This window comes from Sceloporus undulatus, chromosome 3, assembly GCF_019175285.1.
Source record: "Sceloporus undulatus isolate JIND9_A2432 ecotype Alabama chromosome 3, SceUnd_v1.1, whole genome shotgun sequence".
Lineage (NCBI taxonomy): Eukaryota > Metazoa > Chordata > Lepidosauria > Squamata > Phrynosomatidae > Sceloporus > Sceloporus undulatus.
The window spans coordinates 180,384,489-180,398,908 of record NC_056524.1 but is presented as its reverse complement, the minus strand read 5'-3'; the positions used below and the strand labels follow the sequence as shown (position 1 = coordinate 180,398,908).

Below are 14,420 nucleotides of genomic sequence, written 5' to 3'. Positions count from 1 at the left end.
TGCTTAAACAGACTAAACATTACACTTTGCACTCCACGCTCTTACTCTCTAGCCCTTAAATTTATGCCAGAACATCACCTTAACTAACTAAATAAAGGTAGGTATTTGCAATTTCCCTGGCCCTGCCCTGTTTCATGTGCAGTGGAGTCCAAATTCTGGTTTTTTGTCAAGACTAAGATGATTTTTTAGGTATTTCCCTCAGTTTAAGAAAAATAATAGTTCTGCACAGATTTAGTGAAAACGGAGTTATTATTGAGAGAAGGATTGTAATTCTCTAATCAAGGGTGAGCTTTTACTATGGCCTTATTCAGAATGGGCTTTAACGTTCATATCTTGGGGTCTTGGCTTCTATTCTAGGGAATTCACAAATGAAAATTAGAAATTATTGAAGAACCTTTAGATTTGATGGGAAGGAACCAAAATACGACAGTACTCATTCTGCTTACAAGTTTTATTTACATAGGAATTGTTACTAGTGGTCTTGGAAGAAGGCTAAATCCCTTCTATTTACAATGTATATACATGTTTATACTTGAAAAGTAAGAAAACTGTACAAGAGAACCCAAATAGCGGACATACACGGGAACCAAGTAAGTAAATACATATGGAAAAACAGACAGTTCAACTTCAAATTGTATGCTGTAAGTAATATTAAAATGTAGCTTTAAATCTAATAGTAACGCAAGTATTACAATGTACTGCAAGCCAAATCTTTAAAACAGGTTCTGCAACTTCTTTTAACCCTCGATGACTAAAGCAGTCTCACTCTGTTCTTTTTTTTTTATTTAATGCAATGATGACATTGACTTCATTTGTACATATAGGGACCAGATACAAAAAATCATAATGCAATTTTATTTACATTAATACTATCAAAATGGACTTAGAGCAACATTAGCTGTTCAGAGAGCTTAAGAGGTATCCTTTTCAATCTCCCTCCAGTTCAAAAGCCATTTTAAAAAGTTTCGGAGTGTAAAGGAAGCTGACAAACTTCCAGGTTTTACCTTTACAGTATGATGCTGATAGATAATGGACTGACAGTATGCATTTGGGGGTATCCATTATTGTACACGCTGTGGTTCAAAACTACTGAACTTTGAGTTTAAATGAGAAAAAAAAGCTTTTACTATACAGGGACTCAAAACTTCCAATATTAACATTGCTTAAAATGTGCAAAAGGACTTGCCACTAGCTTATTAATTATACTAGTGTTTATAATCAAGTATAAGTCACTGTGATTTTAAAAAACAAAAAAACAAAAATTCATCTGAATTTCATGGAATATAAATCCAATTTTTCTGTAACAAAGCTGCCCACCAAGTACTTAAAAACCATTATTTGTATATACAAGCACGCTACCTACCCCAAATAGTTTGCTTGACCACTGCCACCTTTAGACTTTTTACCAATGACTTTGCAGCACAACTGGGTGCAGCTTCATCAGTTCTAGATTAGATACATTCACTTAGCTGAAGAGTGGCGCTGCTGTTTAAAAGGAGCTTAGCAAAACATACATAAAGCCTCCTATTATCTGGCAAGTGTGTATACCAAAACAAAACAGAAACTTATTTGGTCCTAAGGATGTCACTGGTTAATTTTGGAGGTATTTGTACCAAAATGTTTGGTTCAGGTAGCAGTTTTTGGGCCTTACTTTAAACACCAGCCCTCCTCCCAAAAGTGCCTCTGTGGTAATCATAAAAAAAGATATCCCTCAAAATTTTAAGTACCAACAAAAGTTATTACAAATTTTATTGCATTCATCTTTAAATATTAAATATGCATTAGCCATTTTCTCAGTTTCACAAGTTTTTATTGTTTTGCTTCCTGTGAAAAGGAATCTTCCCACAAAAAGCTCTTTAATACTGGCAGCAGAGTGAAGACTGTCAAATTCCCACCACTGCATTCAGTCAAATACTGTCTCTTCCTTAAGTTTCCCAAGCTGTTTCTCCTTAGTGGTTTTCATTGAGAAGATGTTATAATCCTTTAACAATCAAGTGGTTTTTTAATTATTCCAATTAAACTTGAAGTTAACTTTTTAGTGCTGGACTATGGTTCTTGTCTCCTTCTTTACTATCCTTCATTAACGAGGCAAACACCTGAAATTGTATTTTAAAGAAAAAGGTTAAAAGGAGCCACAATTTAATCTCTTATTAAGATTCAATAAATCAATCAATTTGTACCCCACCTTTTCCCCAGGTCTGGGCTTCAAGGAAGCTTACAGATTAAAAGAAATAAAAATAAAACTCAATGTAGCTAAAAAAAATAAATACAAAAATCAAGATTAAGACAGTGTTAAATTATTAAAGAAATAAATTAAAAATAAATAAAATTATTGATCTCTGCACGTTATTCACATGCAACGTAGATCACACCCAGTATGTCTTTTTTTCCCAACAGACCATTCACTTAAAGATAAATCCCAAAACAATTAAGGGAAAATAGGGAACCAAGGTACCTTGAAAAACTCTCAGATACATGACGCATCTCTTTTTGCCTTGAAATATATCTATATATAGCCCACTAATTAACAACATCAATCAAATGAGAATAGTCTCTATTTTACTCTACAGAAACATTTAATATAGCGGACACCCTGGTTTATTGTAACTCACTGGCTTTGGTGTTTTGGTAACTAGACAAAAGGCATTAGCCTGAATCACCAAGAGTTGGTCACATTTTACTACAAGAATTCCAGCAAAAGTAAAAAAAATTCCAACAAAACTATGCAAATATAGCAGTGTGGTACAGTGTGCCTTTGCCTTATGCGGGGGATCTGTTCCGGACACCTCCCCCCATGTAAGACAAATTCTATGTATGCTTAAGCCCCATTGAAAATAATGGGGCTTATGCATGTGGCGTGGCGCACACGCCTTTGTTGTACAGCTTTCAGCATAAGCTGAGAGCCGCATATAGTGTGCTTGTGTATGATGCGGGCGTACTGTAGTTTACTAGAGGGAAAAAATAAACATTTTGAATTTAAGACATTCCATTTGACCCAGATTTTACTACACTATGATGTTATAGCACTATTATTCCACTTTTTCTGCTCCAGCTGTCTTCTGTGCAATCCCGGGATTTGTAATTTAGAGAGGGGCAGTTAGAATTATCAGCCAGAGAGCTCCTAGGCCTCACTAAACTACAAACCTCAGAATGCCACAGGAGGTAGCCATTGCAGTAAAAGTGGAATAAAAGAGCTGTACCAACATAGTGCTGTGTTGTCTGTTTAAGGATAGTTATGCTAGTTTTGATCCTTTCTCAATAGTTGAATCCAACTAGGGACTACTATTTAGCTCCCTGGTAACGAATCCACTTTTTCCCTTGTCTTTCCCACCCTCCCATCAACACAAAACTGCTGAATGAGAAAAACTAGATTATGTGGCATGAAGTGCCCTTAGTAGGCAGATCATGCCCAGCTCTATTTACAACTGATTCAGGAAATGCAATTAAATCACTGCCAGACCACAGTAAAAGATCAGGATAAAGGTTAATAAACAAAGTCAATCCAGACAAGATGTAAATTCTACTGGGGATTGATTCATCTGCTTGGATTAGTGGCATCTACCTTGTACTACTGAACAAGATAGGGTTTTCACTAACATGTTTTTCACCAAAGGTACAAATAACCTTTATGACACAAAGCTCCTTTCACTACCATAAGCACATAAACAAAATGTATGTTAAAATTAAATATATACCACCAAATACATGGAATATTTACCTGAGCCCATTTTTTGTTACTATTTTGCATCTGGATTGATGTAATACAAGCAAAGAGCTTCTCTGATGTGATGTCCTCAGGTAGTTTTGTTAGAAACTGTGCTATATGAATAAAGTCCATCTGCAGGAGGATATCTTCATATAACCTAAGAATTCCTAATCCAGTTCTAAACAAAAATTCTTCTCCATCTCTACAAAACACATCCCAGACTCGACAAGCCAGATCAAGGGGTAGTGACTTGCTGTACAAGGTGAAGATCCTGCATTTTGAAATTATAACAAGAAGGATGGAAGAAATAAGCAAAGGCTTTCAACTTCCACTATTTCTGATCAACGTGTATAAAACTCCGGTAATACTTTAGACCTGGGAAATGGACACTAACAGGCATCCCACTCAGACAAGCTATCTCGGCCTGATTTTAGCTGATTTCTCCTTCCCAATGGAGTGCCCCCTCACCACCTTCCAAGACTTTCCCACATGGAGAGCACATGGCAAAGAGGGATGCAGTAAGGAAAGCAGGTAAGGAAGATGAGTGGAAAACCAGTTTCACACAGCAGACTTCTACTGGTGGACATCTGGGTAATAGCTCACAGCTCAGGCCAGGCATCAGGCTTGCAGGTCCTACTTTCTTTTTTTACTTTTTACTTTTCCTTTTTTAACTAAAAGCCCAACACCAGCCAACTGAAAATAAGTACAAACTAGAGGCAGAGAACATTGCTTAAATAAAAGAGCTATAGTGTTTCTAAACATATCCTGAACTAATTTTCATTACCAGAAATAAGCTTTCAGTTCATCTAGAGAAATGTCCACTCCTACTTCTCTCTCACCCTGCCCCTTGCATCTCCATTAGCAACCTAATTTAGCTGAGTTGGGGGAGTATTCTCACAGTTTCTGTTAAATAATGGGGAATCAGAAATCTATATACAGTATAGGTCCTGATCTATTACTGTAAATATATTCAAGTACTCCTTAAACTTACCAATCTATCAAGTATATGTCAGGGGTAAGATTATAGGATTTAAAGTGATGAAACAATTTGGGCAGGTTTTCTTCAAAAAATACTTCAAAAGCTGCAAAGTATTTCAGCATCTGTAAAAGGAAAAGAAAATAAGAATAATCTATTTCTTGGGGGGGTGGGGATGACAGTTTTTAAAGTTTTCAGAGAATTGCTGGTTTAAATACAGTAATGATAGCCACAGAAGGAACAGAAAAACATTCAGCATAATCATCTTTTCCCCAAAAGGTTATCTGTACCACTTCAGTAACAGATTTAGCCATTAAGAGGTATGAGGGGATATGAATCATGTGTCTGTAGACTGTTCTTCTGCAGCATCTAGAGATTACTATTTATTTCAGTATTTAATTTACTTTGCAATATTGATAGTAGCAGTTTTATTTATTGTTGCTGTGTGCCTTCAAGTCATTTCCGACTTATGGCGATTCTAAGGGGAAGCTATCACAGGTTTTTCTTGGGAACATTTGTTCAGAGAGGGTTTGCCTTCACCGTCCTCTAAGGATGAGAGCGTGTGATTTGTCCAAGGTTATCCAATGGGTTTCTACAGTTGCGCAGGGATTTGAATCCTGTTTTCCAGTCCTAGTCCAATGGTTAAACCACCACTGAAGATAAATACAAAGATGTAAATCCTGCCTTTACTGCCACCAATGCACCAGATCCAACAGCTGACAGTTTAAAAGTGTATCATACAATGATTTGAAGATAAGAGTAAAAATACAAAGGTTAAAAAAATGCAGAGGCAGAGGATGGAAACTCTGCGTATTCCTTGCCTAAGAAACATTATGAAATTCATGGGGTTGCCATAAGTTGACAGGTGACTTGAAGGCTAACAACAACAACAACAACAACAATGTATTTATATTCCACTTTTTCACAGAGCAATCAAAGCAGATTACAACAGTACAAGAATGAAACATCGTATAGTTAAAAATTAAAGTGATGAAACAATTTGGGCAGGTTTTCTTCAAAAAATACAAACACAGAGATCATAGATTAAACTTCCTTTTAAAAAAGCAAGCAATTAGCAGGTAAAAGCCTAAAAAATAAAAGTAGCTTTGCTAATTGACCAAAAGACATTCAGGAGAGGGATCTGTGTGCTTCAATGTATTCCATAATAGTGGTGCAAGACTGAGTAGACCCTATCTCTTCTTCTTCTTATCAGCATGATTGGAAGCCGCCTTCTCTCTAAACGAGGCCCAGAAATGTGCTTCTTCTCATTTGAGGGACTGGTCAGATTGATGTGGGAAAAGAAATTCCTTCAGATATTTGCAGCTCAGGCTATTTAGAGATGCAAAGATTTTCACCAACTATTTCAATTCTTCCCAAAAGCAAGTTGGTTAGAAGTGCAGATGCTGCAGGATGGATGTACCATGGCATCATTGACACACATCCCCCAGCATTTATGGAATGATATTCTGCACCAATGGGAGCTTCCAAAGACACTTTAAAAATAAGCTCCATGTAAAGCATGTTAGAGGAATCCAATCTTATCAAAATATATGTTACTGTGCAGACATGGCTGGCTTCGCTCCGAAAAGACTCACTTGTAGGGGAGCCTTCAGCCCACAGAAAAAAGAAAATAAATACAGAATACAATCTACTCAGTAATTCAAACATGCATTCTGGAAAAAGAGAGTATAATTCTACCAGTATATTTGTTGCTGGTATAATTCCAAAGGCACAAGTAATCCCTTTTATGGTTAGTATGAATGTAAAGCACTGATTTTTAGAAAACTGGACCACTAGACAAATATCCACTTGTTGCCCATTAAAATATTGTTGCAGTAAGAACATATTTTAAGTGAAACAGAAACAGGAAATTATAGCATTTTAAAATGGGTATGTACCATGCTGTGATCTACACGGAAAAACGCCAGTTGGCATGGCTTATTCAGCAGGTTTGCAAAGGCAATAAAAGCATCTGCCTCTTCCAGATTGAGAATAAGGACTGCAGCAATAAAGGACATTCCCTGGACCTTCAAAAAAACAAAATCAGTGGTTAAACAATCCAAGAAAATATCATACTTATTTTTATGTTATGGCAATTGTATATCAGCTGTGATTCTACTGTATCTAGAATATTATCATTATGATACAGTTTAACAAGCAGGACAATGTGATATGAAAATGAAAAGCCCAGTTCTGTACTCACCACATTTATATGCATCACTATTGCTGTCAACTGCCCTTGAGCCAGCCCCAACTCATGGTAACCCTGTGGTTGAGACACCTCCAAGACTCTCTATCCTCCACTGCTCTGTTTGGTCTCTGTAAACCCATGCCTGTGACTCTCTTGAGTCCATCCATCTTGCTTGCAGTCTTCCCCTCCTTCTTTTCCCCTCTACCTTTCCTAGCATTATTGCTTTTTCTAGTGATAAATGTCTTCTCATTATGTGGCCAAAATACGTCAGCCACAATTTGATCTTCTTGGCTTCCAAGGAGAGCTCTAGCTTGATCTGTTCAAGAACCCATTTGTTGAACTTTTTGGCTGTCAATGGTATCCTAAAAACTCTTCTCCAGCAAATGCATTGATTTTCTTTCTGTCTGATTCCTTCACCGTCCAGCTCTCGCATCGGTACATGACGACATTACCTGCATGATTCTAACTTTAGTGCTCTGTTGTATATCTTTGCTCTTTAGAATCTTTTCTAATTCTTTCAGAGCTGCCGTAACCATTCCTAGCCTTCTTCTTTTTTCTTGACTGCAGTCTCCACTCTGGTCAATGTTTGATCCTAGGTATTTCCATTTCCTCATTATCCAAATTGAATTTATGTATTTCTTCTGTGGCATCACTAAAAGCTGAGCCACTACCACTTGGTGTAACAGGGCATTTCCCCTCTTCTTCTTCCAATATCAGATGGCCAAGCAATACTGGCACACCTGACATAATAAATTAAAAACTTTCTTATAAGCACGTAGCTTGACATAACCTTTATGGACACATTCTACACCTTCAGTTTGTATTTAGTTATATAACATAACATTATAAGAACACTTACATATCCTACATCAGGTCTGTAACATGTATATGCTCCCAGGACACTGTGCAAAAGATCATGATAAGGGCCCCCCTAGAGGACAATGAACAACAGAGGTGTAATTTAATAGTAAAGAAGCAAATGTTATTGTAAAAACCAGAAGGATGCTCCCACACAGAATTAGCATGTATTGAAAAAACATTTTTTACAGTGCAGAATTATACAAATGCTAAATTTCAAAGGTTGTAAAAACTACTTAATAGCAACATTTGTTTATGCGTTTACTGTATACACTCATGTTTAAGTAAAAATGTTTTTGACAAAATTCAACCCAAAAAACCTGGTTTAACCTGGGGTCAATGCTGGAATAGGGACCTGGCACAGAGGCAGTGACAACAGGCAGAGGTGACAAGCCCCTCTTGGCATGGCAGGACATGGAAGTAGCACTCCCATCCCATTATCTGTCCCTTGCCCAAACCTGAGAATGAAAGGCAGCCCTCCACTTCCCCACCTAATTTTTTAGAAGGCCAAAGAGATGCTGCGGAGGACATTTTTAACAGGAATATACTGTATAAGCAGAGAAGTTTAGTATGACTCTATAAAAATGGCTACCACAGTCTCTCTTCAGGCTCTCCCACACTGCTGCTGAATGCTGCTTGGGCAAAAAAAGTAGGTGGGGAAGGAGGGAGGGCTGCCTTTCTTTCTCCAGTATGGACAACGGAGGGCTAGTGGAGTGGGAGTGTTGCTTCCATGTCAAAAGGCGCTTCTCACCTCTGCCCCTTGTCACTGCCTTTGCACTGGGTCCATAACAGAGGAATGTTGCTTTCCTTGTTCTTCCTCCCCACTTGTTTTTTCAGGCTGGATTCGCATTCTTTTTCCTCATTCATGCTCCTTTCCTTGTCTTTATTTGAACAGATTTAGACATTTTAAAATCAGCAATGCCATTTACAGGGATGTAACCGGGTGTGTGTGTGTGTGTCTTGGGGTCCGGACTCCCCCTTCCTTTAGAAAAATGAATGGTGTGTACTGCTGCGCCACTGCGCCTAAGTCCCATTATAATGGTGGCAATTAGTGTGGACCCCCCCTTCCTAAAATCCTGGCTACGTCCCTGCCATTTACAATCCCCTCCCACTGTAACCCCTCAGATAAATACTCTCTTTCTCTTTAGTTCTTCCTAAATATGTCTCCCCTTTCCATTTTTTTAAAAGAGAGGGAAATATTTGTTTGTTATGTGCTACCACAAATTATGCAGTCGAGTTTCCTGCATTTGGGGAAATTGCAGGGCTCAGCACACCCACAGTGCAATGGATGGCAGGAAAACCACCTTTATGATCATGGTGTCTCCCCTGCCAGGTAAGTATGGGTCATGGCAAAATCAAAAACTTTGTTCCCCAATGGTCACCAAACTGTGCTCTTAAAGAGATTTTGGAAATACATAAATTCAATTTGGACAGTGAGGGAATTGAAATAGTCAATCAGTACCCATACCTAGGATCAAACATTGACCAGAGTTGAGACTGCAGTCAAGAAAAAAGAAGGCTAGGAATTCAGCTCCCAGAATCCCAGACTATTGGCCAACGTGGCTGAGGTTTCTGGGAGCTGAAGTCCAAAACCTCTTAAAGGGCACAGTTTGGGGAACCACTGCCCTAAGTCAAGGGTAACCTTTCACTTATTCAAGGTCATAGCAAAATAATAGATTCAATTCAGACAAAATCAGCACATTTAGTAGTTTGCAACAGCAATTAATTGCATACTCACACATATATTTGTGCATGGGTGCAAAAACACATACACACACATATGCATGCCCACACACTTTCTTGTTCTTGCTACACTACCTTCAAGTGAACACAGGCTGGTGCGCTAAACAATGACCAAGATCCAGGGAACTGGCAGTACCACCACTGTGTATGAATTGGATCATTATGGCATAGTTTCACGCTGCACAATGGAAATGCACAGACTTCATTCCCCCCCCCAACCTGGTTTGCACATACTGACAGTAGAAGTACAGTAGTGACAAAGCTTGAATTCACCCTAAGTAAGAATCAACAGGATTTTTTTAGATATGGAGAAAGGCTCAGAACACCAGGTGAGGTTTTTATTCTCCTTGCATCTGAAGGCCTCTTCATTTAAAAACAGCCTGTTGGAAGAAGTCACTGTGACTGGATGGATAATGAAAATCCAACCCTACCATGCATGAAATTTCATGAAAAAGTATTTCTGGATAAAACATTGTTAATTACTAGTATCTGTATTTACTGGAAGAAGTGAAAATATTAGGCTGTTATTAATGTTAGTAGTAGGGATTCAGTCATATGAGTTGTTATTTCTAACAAAAAAAACACAACACCTTGAACCTGAACGTTTGTGTAGTAGCTGAAACTTCCAAATCAATATGCTGCTCACTTAAAAATTCAAATTGACTAAGCACATATATAGACAGAAAATACTACATTAACGCTGTATCCAGGCACTCACTTGTCTTAGTCTGCATAACTCTACAATATTCAGCACTTTCAGTTTTACCAAGGCCATAAGTGGAAGGCTATTACACTTCCTCATAACCAATTCCTGAGTCACTCTGAGAATTGCATTTTTTAGAGAGGCGGGGTATAAATAAATTTTATTATTATTATTAATAATAATAATAATAATAATTAACTGTAAGCTTCTTTAGGGGTGGGAGTTGCTATCTTGTTTGTTACTCTACATGTGTATTATAGAAGCAACATTTTCAGTACAGCATCCCAGCACATACTATACTATATAGTTATAGAGTTCTTAGGCTGCAAGCATAAGTCATTCATACATGACAGCAGGTTTGCCTTTAAATATATGTAAACAAGGTGTTTAATTCTCTCACTCACTTGAAAATGGACATATGTGTGTGTGTGCATATATGTGTGTGTCCTTAACTGAAGTGAACACAAGAGAAACTTGCACTGCAAATTAGTTCTTTGAACTCCATTCAAAGGCATCACCACATCTGAATTTTTAAAATATTTTCTTTTAAAAAGGTAAACACCTAGCATTTGTAGTCCTGTATAAAGCTACACACCAGTGCTTTTGCCAAAATTTTACTTTCTGCTTGAACCACCATACAGTTGGCTTACAGGAAACCACTTTCTCTGTGGCCAGTGGTGAGCAAGAATCATTTCCAGCTAAGCAGGTGATCTCAGGTTGCACTTATGCCACACCCACCAGGAAGAAAGGCTCATTGCAAAACATGCTGCAGTTTACTCAGTGAGGGAATGCAACAAGGTGTCTAGCAGCTTTACCCTTCTTTGCAGGGAAATACACCAAGCCCTACCACCACCTCACCAGCAAACACCAACCTAGAAACTGTACTACTAGCAGCTTTTGTTCCCTCCGAACAGATCCAGCACAGAGCAAAAGACAAAGAGCTGATTAATCTACTGCAATGTCATCTGCACTGCTAGGACATTTCAAAAGCTGAATTTCTTAAAAGAGGAAGGTACTTCACGTGTTTAATATGCCAAACCCGATGCCATTCCCAGGACTATGACTAAGAATGTGTCATATAAATAACTTATTTCAAACAGCAGAACAATATAGAATTACATAGTGTTTGTACAGGCTATGCAACAGCCTTTTCTAATTATTTTAAGTTAAACATCAACTAAAGGAGCATGACATTTATCAGCTGAATTAAATTATAACAGAAAACTGTATTTCTGCAAAGGTTTTCATGGTCTGAGTTACAGGTTTTAACAACTGCTGTGGCAAAATTATCTAATATTTTAAATATATTTATCTCTGAATACAGTAAAAATAAATTACCTTTTGAAAAATATAGAGGGATGGAAATGTGCGGGATATATCCAATTTTATTAGCTCCAAACTAGCCTCCCGATCAGCAACTGATATTCCAGCATCTGCAGAGATTAAAGCATTCAAATTTATAGACATTTCTGTACACAAATTTATCTACTAACTTAAGGCTAAATCAATCTCATACACAGTTTAATAAGGTACAGTACTTCAAATCAATCATGGATGCATTCCAAAGGAAAGGCTAATTTAGTAAATGCAAAAAAGCAAAACTGGGAAAGCATTTCATTTAATAGTTGTTTCAATCTGCTACAGCATCCAACCTCATACAGTATATTCTAGAAGTCAGCAATGACAAACCATTTCTTTAACTCAAAAAGCAATAAGTTGTCAGAGGGGTCTTATTTTATTTCCTCATGCTTCTGTTTTGTTTCTACTGCATATCTTTCTAGCTGGCAAGGGATAGCAACCCAAGACAATGCCACCTTTACTAATATGGAGGAGAGTTACTGGATTTCCCACTTTGCCCTTCCCTTTCCCCCTCTGCATCCTAATTTCATCAGGACTACACCCAGCCACTCATTATTTGACACTGCAAAAATCCCTCTATCCTTTTGTGAGCTTCTAACTAGCACCAAAACCAAATTCTCTCATCAGTCATCCCTTTTTAGAGAAAACTGCCTTACCACCATTACTTCTTTGTTCCTTTGGAAAGCACAATTCAGCAGACACCACAGCATTTATGTGCAAAGTATATGGTTACTTTTGGCACTCCAGGCTAAGGGAACTTTACAAGAGCAGTCCTGTAGATACTCAGCCTGATTTGCTCCTGTCTTTGGTACACATTCTTGTACATCTCCATCCCTAATCATTATAAGCTGTACTGTAGCTTGCTAATGGCTAGTCTCATACATTCTTAACACCCTGCCACTGAGGATCCTTCTTCCCAACTTTTCTCAGGGCATCTCAGTAACAGAAGGACAGACAAAATTATTCAGGTTTCACTAGCCGTCCTGCTCCCTCTGCTTGATTCTCTTGGCTAAGCCATCTTCATCTTTGCTCTATCTTCTCTGTTCCACTAGGAGCCTGCATTGAGTGACCTGCCCCTCTCCCCCCCCCCCCCCCGGTCACTCTTCCATCTCTAGGTTTGTCTTCTCTACAACATTTATTTATTGTCTTTAATTTCCTTTTAATCAAAACTCATTTTTCTAGGTGAAAATCTAATCTCAGATCTCTTTTCTCTCCACAGGAATCTGACAGGGACCATTCGCAGGACTCCACTAGAACTTGCTGGTTAGGCAAACATGCTAGTTTTTGAGCCAGTTTTGTCAGATAGCAACCTGTCCTCCAGCACAAAAAAGAGATGGAGCCACAAGGAAGACATTCCTAGACACTCCCACAGCACTAAAGTAACTTTCCCCAGCCACTGTTCCTGAACAGCATGGGAAAAGATGTGATATGTGCAGACGTATACATCCCAAGCATGGATGCAAAGGACCATGACAGAAGTTTATACTGTGAGAAGCTATGTTTTCCTCTCATTTTTTTTTTACTGCTTAGAAGCCTGAATCAAAACCAGCCAGATTTTCACAGAATTGTTTGGCCCAGTTTCATTTGTAATAAGCAACAATGGCATTGTTGAGTACATAACAATGCAAGCTAATGTTTAACACACCCATTAAGCTTGTGACAAAAAGCACTCAGAAATCAAGTTCTTTCAGTTTCATTATTTATACTGTATATCATTGAAGGCACTGGAATATGCACTACTTCAGGATATTATCAGATTTTAAATTGGACTGTGGATGGAAACACACATTAATAGTAGCTGAATTTACATTTCAGCTAAATTATATTTAAGAAATGTAATTTACATTTAAATGTAATTACATTTAAGAAATGTAATACAGTCAGCCCGCGCCATATGCGGGCTTGTTATAGGCGACTTCCAGCTTATGCAGAAGCCACCAGGAGAACGGAGGAATGGCACGCGTGCCCGTGGCACACATGCACAACTGCATGGCATGCATGAGCCCCATTACATCCAATGGGGCTTGAGCATATGCACTTTTTGCCTTATGTGGGGGGGGGGGGTCCGGAACAGATCCCCCGCGTAAGGCAAGGGCAGACTGTACAGACATGAAGTGATTACAAGAACACATCCAAAAATCAGGCATGACACACCTGACTCAGAACGGTACCATTAAAAATGGGGAATGCCAAATACACACAGTGAAATGGTGAACTGTGAACATTAAGTGATAAATGCTACAACACACCTTCTGTATCATTCTCAGCAGCAGTCCCCCCAAACGTCTTCCATCGCTCCTTGGCTCTAGATAAGAAGATTTCATAGAGTTCTGAAAAACACAAAAGAACAATGTCAAAAGGCGAACTTGTAGATAAAGTGCTATAATAGAGCCATGTGGTTTTCACTGCAAGATGATTTTAATAGTACTGTATTCATTTCATTTGTAAATTTAAAAGCCAGAATGGTCATAACTAGTCCAATTCTCAATCAGCTTGTTAGGAAACAATGAAAGGGGTTCCAATTCTCAATCAGCTTGTTAGGAAACAATGAATGGGGCTAAGTGTCACAGCAGTTTTTGCTTTAATAATCTCCACTGTCAAACAGAGGAGGGAGAATATCTGGAGAGGGTTGGAGGTAGAACAACAAAATAAGCGTTTTTATTGTATTTCAGCACATATGAAATTCTAGAAATGCTCCATGATACTGAAAATACATAGAACTAACAGAGGTATAGTATCATAGAATCATAGGTACACATACTTAGGATTCAAATGATATTTCAGTTCTTAAACCAGCTATAGTGCTTTACTGAAAGAGAGGGAATTGAAAACACAGTAAACTAGTTAAGTCATAACAAAAACATCTCTCTCTACACACACACAC

At 38.2% G+C, this 14,420-nt stretch overlaps 1 protein-coding gene and 1 pseudogene across 1 annotated transcript in view; both read right to left on the bottom strand.

Moving 5' to 3' along the window:
• Positions 1 to 436: 436 nt before the first annotated feature.
• TBC1D12 (TBC1 domain family member 12) overlaps positions 437 to 14,420 on the bottom strand; it is a 75,064-nt gene continuing 61,080 nt past the window's right edge. Inside the window, exons 6-12 of the mRNA XM_042459081.1 lie at positions 13,786 to 13,866; positions 11,516 to 11,610; positions 7,733 to 7,804; positions 6,581 to 6,709; positions 4,698 to 4,807; positions 3,719 to 3,977; positions 437 to 2,096 (exon numbers count right to left, since the gene is read on the bottom strand). Coding sequence (XP_042315015.1) covers positions 2,028 to 2,096; positions 3,719 to 3,977; positions 4,698 to 4,807; positions 6,581 to 6,709; positions 7,733 to 7,804; positions 11,516 to 11,610; positions 13,786 to 13,866 — 815 coding nt within the window. The 3' untranslated portion in view covers positions 437 to 2,027. The remainder of the gene's footprint in view (positions 2,097 to 3,718; positions 3,978 to 4,697; positions 4,808 to 6,580; positions 6,710 to 7,732; positions 7,805 to 11,515; positions 11,611 to 13,785; positions 13,867 to 14,420) is intronic.
• LOC121927388 lies at positions 8,925 to 9,072 on the bottom strand (annotated as a pseudogene).